The sequence below is a fragment of the Prunus persica genome, chromosome G1 (assembly GCF_000346465.2).
Source record: "Prunus persica cultivar Lovell chromosome G1, Prunus_persica_NCBIv2, whole genome shotgun sequence".
NCBI lineage: Eukaryota > Viridiplantae > Streptophyta > Magnoliopsida > Rosales > Rosaceae > Prunus > Prunus persica.
Genome location: NC_034009.1, coordinates 27,225,648 through 27,243,272, shown reverse-complemented (window position 1 = coordinate 27,243,272; position 17,625 = coordinate 27,225,648). Strand labels below are relative to the sequence as shown.

The following is a 17,625-nucleotide window of genomic DNA, read 5'->3' as shown; positions in this document are numbered from 1 at the left end:
TATTGATCCAAAAGCAATCTTGTTAATCTAACTCTGTCACAATTTTCAGATCATATCAAAGGCTAAAAAAAGGACCAATCATCACCAAACATCTTCTTAGTCTAACCAAGCTCCTCAATCTTCTCACCAACCAGCTCAACCATCTCACCAACCAGATCAACTATCTCAAGCATCTCAGTTTCAACAAGCCTTTCAAGCATCTCAGTTTCAACAAGCCTATCAAGCTTCTCAGTTTGAGCATGCATCTCAAGCTTCTGTGATTGAATTAGCCTCCTAGTCTCAAGAACCAAATTCGTCTTAGCCTTTACAAGCTTCCCTATAAAGAAAAGTTAGGTTTAAGTCTCCAGCTAAGAGAAAAGCATTATTGGCAAATTTTCAGCCATGGAGATATTGAAAATCTCTGTTTTGTTTTTATGTTTTGTTGTGTCTTGGTGAACACATATGTTTTTGGGTAGAAATTGTCTGTTTGGTATTTTATTGTCTACTTTATTTTTGGGTATAAACTATTTGGCATTGATGGATATCAAAAGTGCATATTCAGTCTTTTGTATTTTATTTTGGCATTGCCATGGATTAAACATGTGCTTACAAAGTATTTCTTTTGAGTTATGTACATGATTATGTACAAGTTACTAAACATCATCTCTCCATTTGTATGTGTGTTGGAAAATTGAACGTTTTAACTTGATATATCCTCTATAGCAAGCTATACATTCTTCTCCTTATAAATACTCAAACATAACCTCTGGAAAATGAGTAGCCTTCTTGCAAAAAGAATGCTACTTGTTCTATATTTCAAATGCTCACCTCTTGTGTAAACTCTGTTTTAACATTGATTTATTATTAAGCTGAAACTACCCTAAATAAGTGAAAATGACGCATTCGCTTCATGCAATTCCATATTGACCTTGGTCTCATCTCATCCCTGGATGTAGACCTTTGTGGAGCTTCCTCAATGGGTTGGGCTTTTTTGGACAGATAACATTGTAAATGTTTATAAGCAATAATTTTTTTTCTTTTTTGAAACAAGAACAAAGTTACAACAAAAAATCCACATGAGATTTGTAAACCATACAAGTCAAATTTCAAAAGATCTATGAAAAACATCCTTAGGGAAATTGATTATGTTCTTGTGCCTGCATGATATTTTGAGACACAAATTTGAGGAGAAAGGAGGACATTGGACTTGGACTTGGAAAATCGGTTTTTGAAATCAAACTGAAGACTATTTAAAGTATCCGTTTGAAATAATTTCAATTTAAGTTTTTAATTTTCACTTTTTGTGCTAGAGTATAGAGGAAAAAGAGGAAGAATGAAAGTGAGAATAAAAGTGGAGATGAGAGAGGAGGATATGAGGGAGGGGTAGCAAAATTGAAAACTGGAATATATTTGAAATTGTTTTCACTTTTGTTACTTCCCCCTCCCATCCTTCCTTCTCATCATCTTCTCAAATCTCATCCTCACACCTATTTTCACTCTCATTTTCCTTTATACTCTAGCACAAAAAATGAAAAATGAAAAATGAAAAATGAAAAATGAAAACTAAAATTGAAATAATTATCAAATGGGCCTTATCCATAAAATGCATTAAATCTTTAATTATAAAAGGTATTAAAGTTTGAAATACGCCTTAGAGCAGCTCCAGCGCTGCATGCAAACCAGGCAGGAGGCCCCCCGAGCAAGCCCAAGAGCAGGTTTCGCCTAGGCTTCAGCCTGAGGGCGGTGATGTCAGCGAGCGGGAATTCAAATTTTTTTTACCGTGGCTAAAAAAATTGCAAAAAAATTTGAAAAAATTCTGAATTTTTTTTAAAAAAAATACCAAAAAATTATAGATTTTTTCCATATAAATACCTAATAATTTTATTCACTTTCCACACCAAAATCTTCATACAATTTCTTCTCCTCCCAATATTTTTTACTCTCCACTCACATTATTCACTTTCCACACCAATTCTTCATACAAACTCTTCTCCTTCCAATATTTTTTACTCTCCACTCATATTTTTCTACTACTCTCCATTTATATCAAAAAACAAATGGCATCTTCTGTCGAAGCCGGAGGCGCGTGGACAACTTATGAAGATATTGCGTTGTGTCAGTCTTGGGTAATCGTTAGTCATTGCCCTGTCTCGGGCAATGAGATGAAGTTCTCTCATATGTAGAGCAAAATTCATGGAGAAATGAAGGAATAGAGAAGAGATGGTGTGAGAGGTATGAGTTGATAGTGTAGTTTTATAAAGGGATTCATAAGATAGAGATGACACGTGACATAATTTTAGAGGGTGAAAATCTTATCTGAAATTTGAGATTATAATTTATTAAAAATATATGAAAATCTTATTTGACATGGGACATGTGACACAATTTTAGAGGGTGAAAATCTTATCTGAAATATGATATTATAATTTTTTAAAAAATATATGAAAATCTTATCTGAAATGGGACATGTGGCACAATTTTAGAGGGTGAAAATCTTATCTGAAATATGAGATTATAATTTTTTTAATGAATATCAGAAAAGTTTATCTGGAATAAGACACGTGGCAACCGAGATTCTCATCCGAAAATCTTTTCTGAAAAATGATAGACACGTGGTAACCAAAAATCTTATCCGAAAATTTAATTACAAAAAATTATCAAAATTAATAGTTTAAAGTATAAAAAAATAGAAAATAGTGGCAACCCTTGACTTGCCCTTGTCCTTGCCTTAGCCCTTTGGGGTGAAGATGCTCTTATAACGGAAAACTGGTACCTTAATATGTGTATGTCTTTTTAGTCTCAGCCATTTTTCTTTGGGTAAAAAAGAAGTGAAAGAACAAAAATGTTCCCGGCTGCAAAAACCTAACGTCATGGTATGGTAGTAGTTATAACTTTAGAGCAGCTCCAGCGAGGGAGCCCAGCCCGAGGCGAAGGCAGGAAAAAAAAAAAAAAGTCGCTCCAGCGTACAGCCCAGGCCCGGGGGTGGTGTGGGACCCACCAACTCGGGCCAGCCCGAAGGCGAGACCAGCCCGAGGTCCAACTCGCGTGTTGCTGACGTCAGCCTCGCGTCACGCTGACGTCAGCGGGCCAGGTCCAAGGTACGCTGCCACGTGTCGCCTCCCCAGCCTTCCGATCTGCTTCTCCAAATTAATCCAACGGCTGAGGCTTTTTTGGGCAATAAAAATATGAAAAAAAATCGTAAATTTTTTTAAAAAATTCTAAAAAATTCTGATATTTTTTTTCTATAAATACCTATCAATACCCTTCACTTTCAACACCAATCCTCATACATTTCATTATACTTCTACTATTATTCACTCTTTACTCAACATTTTCCTCTATACCTTATTTCCATTTTCAACATTTAAGTAAATGTCTTTGTCCTTTTACTTTAATTTATTTTTATATTACTCCATTTACTTAAGTTTACAATGTAAATAAGGAAGTACCCCCCATTTGGATTCAAATAAAAATACTAGAAAATCAAATTCCCACCAAATCAAAATATGAAAAATCGGTTTTAGTGCAAAATACGATTTAGGCTAAAAATGATGGCTCATTAAGTCAATATATACTTCATATTAAAATCCCATAAAATCAAGTTTTCTTATTTGATGTGTAAGGAATAAAAGCCGCCAAAAATTATCTTGAGAAAATAATTATTCCGAAAAACCATTTTTCATACTTAGCCAATATTGCACCTCCGCTAAAAAAATTATGGGTCCGCCCGTGTCTATAAATACCAACCAATACTCTTCACTTTTAACACCAAATCCTAATTTTTTTTAAATGAATACCAACCAATACAACTAATAAAATAAAATCTTATCCGATATGAATAGTATTGACACGTAGGAACCCAAAAATCTTATCCGAAAATATTATCCAAATTAATTATTTAAGTAAAAAAAAGTTGTGAAAAAACAAAAAAATGAATAGTAATTGCCCTTAGCTATGGCAATGGGTGGAAACTCAAAATACTATTTGCAAGGGCAACCACTATTCACGTGAATAGTGGTTGTCCTAGCTCCCCCCTTGCCATAGCTAAGGGCAAATGGGTGGAGTTGCTCTTATAAGGCCGTCAACCGCCCCAAGACCTCCACGACCTCTGTGTCTCCTTTCAAGTCTCTCAACTGACCGTTACATTATCGTAGAGGGTGGGATTTCATAAGTAACGGCAACCACGAAACGACGCCGCACGACTATTTCCTGAACCAGGTCCTCCTTTGCGCATAAGTTATTGACCCTGGAGGCCACGCTCCCACTCGCGCGTGAAATCACAGTCCCATCTCCTTGGCCCTCACCATCACCACCGCATCTAGAAAGCCGCCAGATCTCTTACCATACGCGCTGAGAAAATTACTCGGTAAATCGAAAGAGCAAAAGAAACCGAATTCGCGAATCGCTCAAAAAAGAAAAGAAATTTAAAAGAAAAAAAATGAAGACAGGTTCGAGGGGGCGTTGAATACGCACGCACTTCCTCTGGCTCATACGGTGTTTAAACCACCACCAAACCAGAGAACAAGGGAGAAGACGACGATTGAAGACCGATCGGAGAATATTTGTTGGAAACGACTCATCGTTGAGTTCGGATCGGGTCGAAGATGAGTGGATGGAATCGGTCCTCGAGACCGCGGCTGGGTCGCAATTCGAATTCGCAGCCCGAGCGTACGTCAACGGTTCGACTTGGACGAGTCCAGCCCCAGGCGCCGGGTCACCGCACTATTTTCTGCAATGATCGCGAGGCCAATCTCCCCGTCAGATTCCCGGTTCGTGATCTTTCTTCTTTCTTCTTGTTTTTTTTTTTTTTGGGTGTCTTTAGGTCCAGGTTCTCCGTTACTCATTTTCCTGTTTGGTTGGAAAACACAAATTGAAATATTGGGTTGCTGATTTTTTCCTCACTTGACATACAGGAAAATTGGAACTTCACTGACTTAGTTTGATACGTCCATTTCTTCTTTTTATGGAATTTGGTTTTCACTCATTAGGCTTTTCCTGCAAAACAACAAGAAGGGGTGGGTGGGGGCTTATTTTCATGGGAAAAAGATATTGAATTAGTTGTCGTGGTTTAGGGTAAATGAAGATATTTGTTTCAATGTCAGAATGATGTTTATACTAAATGAAGCTTACTCATGGTTTAAGGAATAATGGGCAAGAGTCATGCAAAGCACAATACTGTTGTTAGAGTAAATTTAAGCTGCTTCCAACGTAGCTGCTTTTCTTAATTATTTTTTAAATCTTGCCCTCAACAATAAGGGAATAAAAAAGAAAGCAAGAAAGATTTACAGCGTGTTTCGAATTATCAATGTGGGTAGTTTTCCACTTGGTATTGTCGATTGAGGCTTCACTAGCCTTCTACTTTGTCTGCCAAATTTTTTATTATTGATTGTTCGTGAAGAAATAGTGTTAGTTGCCCACTTTTCTGCTGGATAGAAGCACAAAATGGTAGGATTTGGCTTTCTCAGGGTTGAGAATGTTTGTAGTCAAGATTTTCTAGCGAAGTGAATGGATTCGGCAATTTGTTTTACCTGCACCGTTTACCACCAACAGGCTGTATGAGCATACTGGAGTTATAATTTATGTCTCCTTATGCACTCACCTATGTCTGTTGGAATTTTATATCAATTACTTGTTATGATATCCATGAATTGGTAATGTTTGCACTTGTGTTGATCTCATATTGCTTACTCGTCACTTGCATCCAACTCTGCTTTTTTTTGTATTCAGTTTTAATTAATATGCGTTCAATATTTCCAGGGGAATTCTATATCAACTACGAAGTACAACTTCTTTACGTTTTTGCCGAAAGGACTCTTTGAACAGGTAATTTATCTATTGGCCTCCAGGCTACTTGGATGGATATGATTATATTGGAATTTAGAAGTTATTATGTGATTTGCTATGGAAATTTCTGACCCTTATTTTTAAGACAACTTCTTATTATGGTTCTTTTGGATATTTGAAACTAGACTAGATGGACTAGAAGAGTCTATAGGAGATACATTCCTTGGGGCTAAAATTGGACATCTCAAAATTAAGGGCAATTTTAATGAATTTGATTTTAGGTTTTAGCTTGGATGTTACTTTTATCTGTCAAAGATTATTTTCCTGTCCTTATTACTTTCTGTTTATCATAATGTAACTAATGATTGATGCTGTAGTCAGTATCTTCTGTGTTTGTGTGAAATTTTTATATCCTGGGAAAAGAACTCAGATAGGTAACGCTTTAGTAAGGTAGACATCACTTCCCGTGACAAGTGCAATGATTTTTTTCTCTGTCTTAGGTGTTGTTAAATCAACTTGCTTGCTGATGAATTTTTAAGCTTATCATTTTGGTTTGCAATGAATTGTAGGAACATCAGATTGCTACAGGTTACATATAAGTTAAAGAAATTGACTAAAGTTAGTTCATTGCTGCCAATACCTACGATTTTGTTTTGTCATGGTCCTGATAAATTGTGTTTACACTCACAGTTCAGGCGGGTAGCTAATCTCTACTTTCTCACGATCTCAATTTTGTCAACAACGCCAATCAGGTATATTAATTTTAATTGGTTTAGTACGCCTCTTGTTTAGCTTCATTCATGAAGAGTATGTTATTCACTAGAGTGAAAATTTTCGAACTCAATTATCATTTTACTTTTCCAAATTAACCAGAAATGACATCTGTAATAAACTTAACAAGGTTATATTCGCAAATTGTTACTCAAACTGCCTGGAGTGGGAGCTTTGAATTCATATTTTCTTAAATTCAGATTCTTTGAATTCATAATCACACTTTTGGAATATTGCTAAACAATTGCTTTGGTGTCGCTAAATATGAAGGGTTGACTACAATTGATTTACCCGAATAATTTATAATATTGTTACAATTCTACGCATGGTGTTCTCAACTATTTCTAATATTGCAGTCCTGTGCATCCTGTAACCAATGTGGTTCCTCTGAGTTTGGTGCTTTTCGTTTCTCTTGTTAAGGAAGCATTTGAGGATTGGGTGAGTAACAGTTGCTGCTTATTACATTATGCAGCCTTGATTTTCATTATAACCTTTTTTCTGTGTTTCCAAGATCTTCTCTCTCTCTCTCTCTCTCTCTCTCTCTCTCTCTGTGATAGCTGAGCTTTGAAGTTTTATCTATTAGTTATGCATTTAAGTATGAAAGTGAGGACAAATGCTTAATTATACCTTTTTTTCTTCTTAATTTATGTAAATCAGAAGCGCTTCCAGAATGATATGACGATAAATAATAATTCGGTTGATGTCTTGCAAGATCAGAAATGGGAAAGTATTCCCTGGAAAAAGTTGCAGGTTGGAGATATTGTCAGGGTGAGTGTACTGCATTCTTATGTTTCCTTTATGAAATGTATTTGATGCATCTTATGATGATTTTGTGTTGAGCTGTAATAGGGATAGTGGTTGTCGCCTCTGTCGATGATGATAGTTGTTGCATGTTGTAAAACGTCCCCCACCCGACCCTGGGGAGGACAAAAAATTTCCCACCAATTTATTACATAAGCATTTGAGCATCATCTCATATGTGGTGTTTTTATTCATTTCTGCTGATTGTTTCTAACAGTTTATCAATTTTTTATTATTTACACTTCTATTCTCATCATAGTTTATTATAGAACTTTTCTGGCATGTGAATTATCTGAGCATCTTTTTGGTAAATTTTTTGCTTCATATTCAGAGTTGACAACTCAATTCCATGGGAGTTTATTTTTCGGTGTCCAATGATGGGTACTATAAACAACTCAAGTCCGTGGGAGTTGATTTTCTTTGTGGGAAAGGGGGTGTTTGGGGATGGACACTACTGTGTGTTGCAGTTGTGCTGAAGCATGGTCATTGACCACAATTCTACAGAATAGAGATTGTTGCTATTCGAGAAGCATTGTTGTATTGATGATGTGTCTAAAGATGACCTTGAGATATAGCTGAAATGGCTGGAAGTTTTCTTTAGTTTTAACTCGTCAATGTGATGATGTGTTTAAACATGGGCTTGTGATAGCACCGTTGGAAGTTCTTGTTAATTGTCACTCTCTCTCTCCCCTTGCTGTCCAAAGTTTTTGAAACATGGGATTGAGTAATGCTTAATACGGTTGCGATGAACATTTTTCTAGCAATCAGCAGATAAATGATGCATATTTCCTTGGATGTTTGCGTATTTTTTTTAAATGCTTGAAATGTTCTGCTTATGTTTTTGAATGTTGTTTGCGCTAAAAAAAGAATGTTATAATCGCTTTACGTAGAAGCTGATATTTTGTATTGGTTTTTAGATTAAGAAGAACGGATTCTTCCCTGCAGATCTACTATTTCTTGCTAGTACAAACCCTGATGGTGTCTGCTACATTGAGGTCTTTGATTCTTTTATTTATTTTAGTTTTTGAACTAAGTTGTATTCTTGTTATGATTAATATGTATGGATTTACCCCTTTTTTGTTGAAAAAAAATATTTTGCTTTTGGTCGCAGACTGCAAATTTGGATGGGGAAACTAATTTGAAGATAAGAAAAGCATTAGAAAAGACTTGGGATTACTTGACTCCTGAGAAAGCATCTGAATTCAAAGGTTAAGTATTCTAGTTAACCCGCTGGTCAGCAAGTCTTTATAAATGTAATTTGTTACTGATGGCTTAAGTATTCATGTTAAATGTGATGGGTGTGAAATTTGATTGCTGAATTGATGTGTCACTTGTTTCAATTCTAATTAACGTTCCATTTGTAATTGCAGGAGAAGTGCAGTGTGAACAACCTAACAATTCGTTATACACATTCACTGGCAATCTCATCATTGACAAGCAAACATTACCTCTCACTCCAAACGAAATTATGTTGCGAGTATGATTTGTGATTTATTTCTCATATTTCTATTTGTTTTTCTTTTGACAATTATGAATTTATTTTAGAATGTGATTTTGATAGTTTCTCATCGATTTCCACCCTTTTTTTTTTCTTTCTGTAAATTTACTTTTGCAGCCAATAACAGTAGTCTTTTAATAAACTGTACATTCTTGCACTTCAATTTTGTATTGAACTAGTTGTCATGCATGAACTTTTTTCTTTGTATTCTAAATATAGAATTGTGCATTATGTGAATCTCTGTATTGTTGATCCCGAATATTGTTGCATTATTTGTTTGATGTCGATTTTGATTTTGATTTTGATTTTGACTCTCGTATCAATTTGTGAAACGGACCTGGAAAATTCATTGGAATTGGGACCTTGCTATGTTTTTTTTCAGGGGTGCAGTCTCAGGAACACTGAGTACATGGTTGGGGCTGTTATATTTACAGGTCATGAAACCAAGGTATGTTATCATGAAGTGCAGTAAATTAAAAGAACTTTCTTATCACCCACCTATATGTTTTATGTGTTGTATTAGAAGCTGCTTGCATTTTCATCTTATTTTATTAGTATGTGCCCCTTGCTTTTGCATCTTTTGTCTATGAATTATAGAAATTTTACAATTTTTGGTTAAATTGCAGGTTATGATGAATGCCATGAATGTTCCGTCCAAAAGAAGCACATTGGAGAGGAAACTTGACAAACTTATACTCGCACTTTTTGCTACTCTCTTTATGATGTGTCTTATTGGAGCCATAAGCAGGTATGCGAATGTGCTATTCTGTAATTTAATTATGTATTTTCCTTTGATGGTTATCCTGCCAGTTGAATTCCTTTTTAAGTTTTCCACATGATGGATGTTTTTGCTGTATGAAATTCTACAGTGGTGTATTCATCAACCACAAGTACTACTACTTAGGTCTCCGGGGAAAAAAGAATGAGGACTCAGCATACAGCTCATTTGACCCTGATAACCGTTTTCTGGTAACATATTCTTTCTACAGTAAAACAGTTGCTGTACAGTGGGTTTTTTTTTTTTTTTTTTTTTTTTTTTTTTTTTCAGCAATTCATTTTTTACCATTTGTTTTTGCTTATATTGTTTGTTGGTCATATAGGTTATCATTCTGACGATGTTTACCCTCATTACTCTGTACTCAACTATAATCCCTATTTCACTTTACGTTTCTATTGAGGCAAGTTTCTTTGCTTAATACTGTATCTGCCTGCTAGTGGAATGTAAAATGGTATTTTTGACGGGTTCAAAATTTTATTAGTTCTTTTTATCAATTTCAGATGATCAAATTTATTCAGTCTACCCAATATATCAATAATGACTTGCGTATGTACCATGTTGAAAGCAATACCCCTGCCTTGGCTAGGACTTCAAATTTGAATGAGGAACTTGGACAGGTAAGTTATCCCATATTGGCTTTCTAATTCAGGACGCAGAAGCTTTTTTTTCTCCTAATATTATTCTATTTTTAAAAGTTATTATTACGGGAAAAATGTTTAAATGTCACTATTTTCATTGTCTTTATATAGTTACTGTTATTGTTATTACTATTAATTACTATCATCATTGTCATATCTGTTATTAGAACGGAGAAATGTTTACAATTTTTTAGTTTCTTTGAGGAATGGTCTTGTTTGAATCTCTATCAATTTTCTACTTTAAAATGCTGTTTTTCAAGGGTGACAGTCTATCTATTGGTCAGGTGGAATACATTTTTTCTGATAAAACTGGAACTCTAACAAGAAACTTGATGGAGTTCTTCAAGTGTTCAATTGGAGGAGAGGTCTATGGAACTGGTGTCACTGAAATAGAAAGGGGAGTAGCACAGCGGAATGGTATAAAACTTGATGAGGTATCTCTCTCCCACTATTATATATGTGATGCAGGATGAATAGGACCTAAATTTATTAGTTTCCTAATATATTTGTTAGTTTCCTAGATTCTCTAGTTTTCCAAATTCTAGTAGGATTTCTACTTTTCCAGATTTCCGGATTTCTAGTTTTAAGTTTCCTATTTTATTTGGGTTAGGATTTCTGTTTAAGCAAGGGATTTTTATCCTATTATGTCTAGGTTTTAGTTTGCTATAAATACCCCCATGTAGTTCTTTAAAATTGAGATTTGAATGTTGAGTAAACCTTTTCCTAGAACTCTCATGATTTCGTCCCTTCGATCTATATTTCTTCTCCTCGATCTCCGATATTCTTCTTTGTTCTACTGTTTCTGTCCTTTTATCTCGTCTTTTCGATCTCTATTTCTTCTCCTCGGTCTCTTATATTCTTCTCTGTTCTACTGTTAAGTGCTTAATATAACACCTACGGGCTGTACTACATCAATTGGTAATCAGAGCCTTCCCTCACTTTCGTTTGCGTTTGCTCTCTGCCATGGCACCCCAAACCGTGGCTAGCCTTGCAGAACAATTTCATGCGTTCCAAGACAAAGTTTCTGATGATATCGCTGGCATCGAAACCCAACTCTCCAAATTCAGTGTTGACCTCAAAGACAAGTTGGTACAGGCTCACACACATCGTGCGAAGATGGCCTTTGCCATCAACAAACTCCAAGACTCCTTTCAGATGCTTATCAATCACTTTCAGCTTGGAACGACTGAGCCTTCTTCTACCTCAGCGGTTCTCTCGAGTTCGTCTATGCCGCCGCCAGAAGGTGGCCTTCTTCCCAATCCACCGATGGATCAAACACTCAAGGCCGTGACACAAGGTCTTCCGAATCAGTCAATGAGACTATCGATTAGCATGCCCAAGGCTCAACTGGAGCCCATCTTTTCTTTTGGTTCTATGCCGCAGCCCAACCATATCTAACATCCGATGGGTTCTCCTCTGGTTGACGACAACATTCCCGTCTCTACCCTGCCACCCCGACCACACAACAAGAACTTCATGCGCCGGCACTTTGATTTTGAGATAGCCCGACATGCCAAGCTAGGTGTTTTTCCTGCACCAAGGCACTCTGGCGACGACTTATGAACACCATGGATTGAGGGTCTATCACACCCACACATGCGCTTGCATTCGTTGGCCGATCATGTTCGTCATGGGTCTAGGCAGAGCTCTCTATTTGCCATTCTTACAAGGACTAATGTTCCAGGCTTGAGGAACAGCTGGTTTCAAGGTGGCAAATATGATGCTGATCTTGAAGAACTAACGAATGCCACATGCCTCTTCACACTTCCTTAGGATTTTGATTTTGTCGCTGTTTACTCATCGGAGTCGAGTTCTTGTCGGCGGAGGAGAATGATGCAGGACGCATAGGACCTAAATTTATTAGTTTCCTAATATATTTGTTAGTTTCCTAGATTCTCTAGTTTTCCAAATTCTAGTAGGATTTCTACTTTTCCAGATTTCCGGATTTCTAGTTTTAAGTTTCCTATTTTATTTGGGTTAGGATTTCTGTTTAAGCAAGGGATTTTTATCCTATTATGTCTAGGTTTTAGTTTGCTATAAATACCCCCATGTAGTTCTTTAAAATTGAGATTTGAATGTTGAGTAAACCTTTTCCTAGAACTCTCTGATTTCGTCCCTTCGATCTATATTTCTTCTCCTCGATCTCCGATATTCTTCTTTGTTCTACTGTTTCTGTCCTTTATCTCGTCTTTTCGATCTCTATTTCTTCTCCTCAGTCTCTTATATTATTCTCTGTTCTACTGTTAAGTGCTTAATATAACACCTACGGGCTGTACTACATCAATATGTTAATTTTATATACATATGAAATGGAAAAATCTTCCTCTGAATGAAATTATGATTCTAATGTTTCTTGCAGGGGTACAAGTCAGCCAACACCGCGCATGAGAAGGGATTTAACTTTGATGATGCCAAGCTTATGCGAGGAGCTTGGAGGAATGAGCCTAATCCTGATCTTTGTAAGGTAGATTTTGTTAGTTGTTAGAAGTTTGTTAAAATATTCTTTTGTTCCGTATAGTCATTGTGGCATGGAGTTACTTCCAGCATGCTCAATGTTGGGAGTTCTTGTTCTCCCATTTCTCTTGGATTATAATTGCCTTTGCATCTGTGTGTGTTTCTTTCTTTTCCATCTGGTTTACGGTTTATAGGAGTTTATTTTTTAGAGGGAATTTCATACAGGCTTATTCTTGCGATGACTGAATTAGTTAACTCAGAGTCTTTTACAAACCAAAAAGGCATATCATAAATTGTTAGCTTTGACAATTGTATTGATTGTTTCTGTTCTATTGGTAGGAATTCTTCAGATGCCTTGCTATATGTCACACTGTGCTTCCTGAGGGTGAAGAGACCCCAGAAAAAATCACATATCAAGCTGCATCCCCTGATGAGTCCGCTTTGGTGATTGCTGCAAAGAACTTCGGCTTCTTCTTTTACAGGTTTGCACTTCTCAGTTCTGTCTTATTTTATGGGACTGCTATATGTCATACTTAACTTAAGATCTGGCTCTGTGAGGTTTTCCTGTCATGAAAAATGGCTTATTTTATTGTGTGAGGGGAGGTTCAGTTTGGTCTCATTACAGGCCATTTGGTAACCTTTCCATTTTTAGTTTTTAGCTTCTTTTTGTTTTTAGTTTTTTTCATTTTCAAGTTTTTTTGTTTTATTCATTCTTTATTTCTCTGTCATCTCTTCCACCACCCTTCATCTCTCTTTTCCTTCATGTATTTCCTCTCTATCTCTAACAAGAAACCAACGGGCCCTACATAACACTGAACTTTGTTTTTGTTTTACTCATAATTTTGTTTCCATCTTCTCTGTAAATAAAATTCCAAATGTTTGAAATGTGGCTATTCTTTTTGGTTCAAAGAATGCTGTTCTTATTCTTTTGCTGGTCCTACTAGAAGTGCTTTGACAGAGCTGTTCTAAATTTAGGCTAGTCCATCTTAATTTAAGGCTGATATGTTTCTTTTTCTATCAGACGTACTCCTACTACGATATATGTTCGTGAATCTCACATTGAGAAAGTTGGTAAAATACAAGATGTGTCTTACGAGATTCTAAATGTGCTTGAGTTTAATAGGTGGGTTATGTCCTTACATAACATTTTTTTTTTCGGCCTGGTACTTTTCTATTTTCATGGTTAATTTCACTAACATTATTTCTGTTGCATAACTAGTACGAGGAAGCGTCAGTCTGTCGTATGCCGTTATCCAGATGGCAGGCTTGTCTTGTACTGCAAGGTAATACTTTATTGAGGCTTTCATATTGGATGAAATTGCTGAGCAGTTGGCAAAGAAATTGACATTATGCCAGGAACCTGCTATTGACAGGGTGCTGATAATGTAATATACGAGAGATTGGCTGATGGACAGGATGATCTTAAAAAAGTATCTAGGGAACACTTGGAACTATTTGGATCTTCTGGACTACGTACTCTTTGCCTGGCCTATAGAGATTTAAGCCCTGATATATATGAAAGCTGGAATGAGAAATTTATTCAGGCTAAATCCTCTCTACGGGATCGTGAAAAGAAGTTGGACGAGGTATGTTCTGTTGAATCTGGCTTTGTATTGAAGAGGTGTCATTTTCTGGTTTTGGCTTGTTTTCATTAGCTTTATTTCTTTGAGTTCTGTTCTTGTTATTCTTCTGTTGACGCTATTTTTTTTTCTCCTTTTATTTTTCTTATTTTTTATTGAAATTGATATTAACTCATGGCAAATTAATTTTATAATCAATGAAGGTGGCTGAACTTATAGAGAAAGATCTCATTTTCATTGGATGCACTGCCATCGAAGATAAGCTTCAAGAAGGAGTTCCAAATTGTATAGAAACTCTTTCAAGAGCTGGTATTAAGATTTGGGTGCTAACTGGGGACAAGATGGAAACTGCAATAAATATAGCTTATGGTAAGTCAGTATCTTATGAGAGCTGGCGCTTCCCTTCACCTTCCATTTCAGCTTTGGTATTTGCTTGCTTCTCTCTCTCTCTCTCTCTCTCTCTCTCTCTCTGATTTTATTTCTTTTTCATTGTAAATTTTGTGCAGCATGCAATTTGATCAACAATGAAATGAAACAGTTCGTTATCAGTTCAGAAACTGATGTTATTAGGGAAGTTGAGAACAGGGTATGCAAAAACTTAAATCTTACACGTTTAGCCTGTTTGTAGATTAGAAATCACTATCTACCATGGTATTTTCCATTTACATAGCACTTTGCTGATTTAGGGAGACCAAGTGGAAATTGCACGTGTCATTAAAGAAGAAGTCAAAAAACAGCTAAGGAGGTGCCTCGAGGAAGCACAGAACTATCTTCACACTGTTACTGGACCAAAATTAGCACTTGTGATAGATGGGAAATGTTTGATGTATGCCTTAGACCCCAGTCTACGAGTGACACTACTCAACTTGAGCTTGAATTGTAACTCTGTTGTTTGCTGTCGAGTTTCCCCTTTACAGAAAGCACAGGTGAGGTTTTAATGGAATTTTAACTTCAGCATTATTTGTTTGAGCAATTAGCAGATAATGAAAATTGAACTGAATTTATAATGAACCTTTACGAATTTCTATTTTGTGATGAAAGTTGAATTTATAACTTGTTTTAATTTAGGATGTAACACTGTCATTATAACCATTCTTGGAAGCTGAAAACACCTAGAATAGCTTCCAGGAATTGTACCCATTGAACCAGTAACGAAGTGTGGGTTAACAAGTTTTAGTTCTTAAAATTTGATGCAGTGTAGTTCTTTCTCTGATTACATACTTTATGTGTTTCCTATTAAAAAAAAAAATGATGTAGTTTCTTAAAAGCATTGCCACTGTCTTCAGGTGACGAGTATGGTAAAAAAGGGTGCACGGAAGATAACACTTAGCATTGGTGATGGTGCCAATGATGTGAGCATGATTCAAGCTGCTCATGTTGGCGTTGGAATAAGTGGGCAAGAAGGAATGCAAGCAGTGATGGCTAGTGATTTTGCTATTGCTCAGTTCCGCTTTCTTACTGATTTACTGCTTGTGCATGGACGGTGGTCATATATTAGATTATGCAAGGTTTGGATTTCTCTTAATGTACAAAAAACTTAACATCTGTTGGGTGGTCACAAGCTTGACAAATCTTATTGCTTTTTTTTCAGGTTATTACATACTTCTTTTACAAGAATCTTACATTCACTTTGACTCAATTTTGGTTCACCTTTCAAACTGGATTTTCTGGTCAAAGGTTTTATGATGATTGGTTTCAATCACTGTATAATGTCATATTCACAGCCTTGCCTGTAATCATTGTTGGCCTTTTTGACAAGGTACTTTATTCTTTCGGGACAATTAATAATGCCAAATGTTACTGCATCTGTAGAATAAATTATTATTTCGGTCATTGTGTTTTCACTTCATATTTATGCACGAGGGGTGTATATCACCACATCTTCTCTATATTCACTAACTTGATAACTGTTTTTGATTGTTGACTTGTGTATTTTTTTTATCAGGATGTCAGTGCATCATTGTCCAAGAAGTACCCTGAACTATACAGGGAGGGAATAAGAAATGTCTTTTTCAAATGGAGGGTTGTGGCAGTATGGGCTTTCTTCTCTGTTTACCAATCTTTAGTCTTCTATTATTTTGTCACGACCTCCAGCGATAGTGGTCAAAATTCATCTGGAAAGATGTTTGGAATTTGGGATGTCAGTACAATGGCCTTTACTTGTGTAGTAGTGACTGTCAACTTGCGTCTGCTTATGATGTGTAATTCAATCACAAGGTGGCATTATATTAGTGTTGGAGGAAGCATTTCAGCGTGGTTTATATTTGTCTTCGTATATTGTATTATAGATCATAAGGTGGGTGTTTTCTCCTTAGCTGATAACTTTTCGTTTATTCTCTTAAGATCTCTATCAAATTATTTGAGATATGCTAACGTATTTATTTTGGCTGCAGAAAAATCTGTATTATGTCATATATGTCTTGATGAGTACCTTCTATTTCTACCTGACACTTATGCTAGTCCCCATTTTTGCGCTATTCGGCGACTTCGTTTACCAAGGGTAAGAAAATGAGATCTTTACTGCAGTCAGCATCTTTTCTAAAGAGGGCCAACCTAAGAAAATGAGATCTTAAAGAACGTGAAAATATAGAAAATTAGTCTTGGCTTTGCAACTAAAGATGGCCAAACTAAGCGGCCATCTTGGTTTCTGCTCAACTGACCGACTGTTTTCAGGTGTTCTATTATTTATGAATTAATCAATGTAATTTGGATACAGGATCCAAAGATGGTTCTTCCCTTTCGACTACCAGATTATTCAGGAAATGCACTGGCATGAGCCAGAAGGTAGAAGCAGGGATGATTTACTGGAAATTGGAAACCAGCTCACGCCAGATGAGGCAAGGAGCTATGCGGTAGCTCAACTCCCCCGGGAGGTATCGAAACACACTGGGTTTGCTTTCGACTCGCCGGGATATGAGTCCTTTTTCGCTTCCCAGCTAGGAGTGCATGCCCCTCAAAAGGCATGGGATGTTGCTCGGAGAGCCAGCATGAAGAGGACAGTGAAAAAGAAATAAACTGAAACAAGGGTTATTTTTGTATAAATTTTCATTTTGAGGTTGAGGCGTAGGAAAATTTGTAAATTAGCTGTGCCATATCATTAGATCTAGTTCTTCGATATACTTTTCCTTCCACCTCTAGTATTTGTTTTGTCTTCCAGGAACTGTAGTGGTACTCAGGGTTTGTCACGGTTGTACATTTACATGATGTAGACCAAGAGAAACTCCATTCTTTTTGATAGTGCAGGCCAAACTGTTCCTCTACTTTTGATTCTATAATTTATTCTTTTATCTTCTTTTAATGAATTGTGAGAATGTTCATGTTCTTCAGCACGCACTATATCCT

The 17,625-nt window shown here is 36.3% G+C and overlaps 1 protein-coding gene across 1 annotated transcript; it reads left to right on the top strand.

Annotated features, from left to right (window-relative positions):
- LOC109949821 (phospholipid-transporting ATPase 3) lies at positions 3,931 to 17,606 on the top strand. Its single transcript, XM_020566435.1, has 27 exons — positions 3,931 to 4,748; positions 5,737 to 5,802; positions 6,454 to 6,515; positions 6,891 to 6,972; positions 7,192 to 7,302; positions 8,253 to 8,330; positions 8,447 to 8,543; positions 8,706 to 8,812; positions 9,216 to 9,281; positions 9,460 to 9,581; positions 9,703 to 9,802; positions 9,934 to 10,011; positions 10,112 to 10,228; positions 10,534 to 10,683; positions 12,609 to 12,713; positions 13,043 to 13,185; positions 13,725 to 13,826; positions 13,923 to 13,986; positions 14,077 to 14,289; positions 14,487 to 14,652; positions 14,790 to 14,869; positions 14,970 to 15,209; positions 15,570 to 15,791; positions 15,875 to 16,042; positions 16,229 to 16,579; positions 16,677 to 16,783; positions 17,000 to 17,606. The coding sequence occupies exons 1-27, from the start codon at positions 4,584 to 4,586 to the stop codon at positions 17,295 to 17,297; spliced, it is 3,660 nt and encodes a 1,219-aa protein (XP_020422024.1). The 5' UTR covers positions 3,931 to 4,583; the 3' UTR covers positions 17,298 to 17,606.

Bases quoted from the DNA above. Each gene is read 5' to 3' on its own strand.
- LOC109949821 (XM_020566435.1), top strand. From the start codon at position 4,584: ATGAGTGGATGGAATCGGTCCTCGAGACCGCGGCTGGGTCGCAATTCG. The intron at 13,987-14,076 runs GTAATACTTTAT...TGCTATTGACAG, and splicing joins GGCTTGTCTTGTACTGCAAG to GGTGCTGATAATGTAATATA. The intron at 15,210-15,569 runs GTGAGGTTTTAA...CACTGTCTTCAG, and splicing joins CCCCTTTACAGAAAGCACAG to GTGACGAGTATGGTAAAAAA.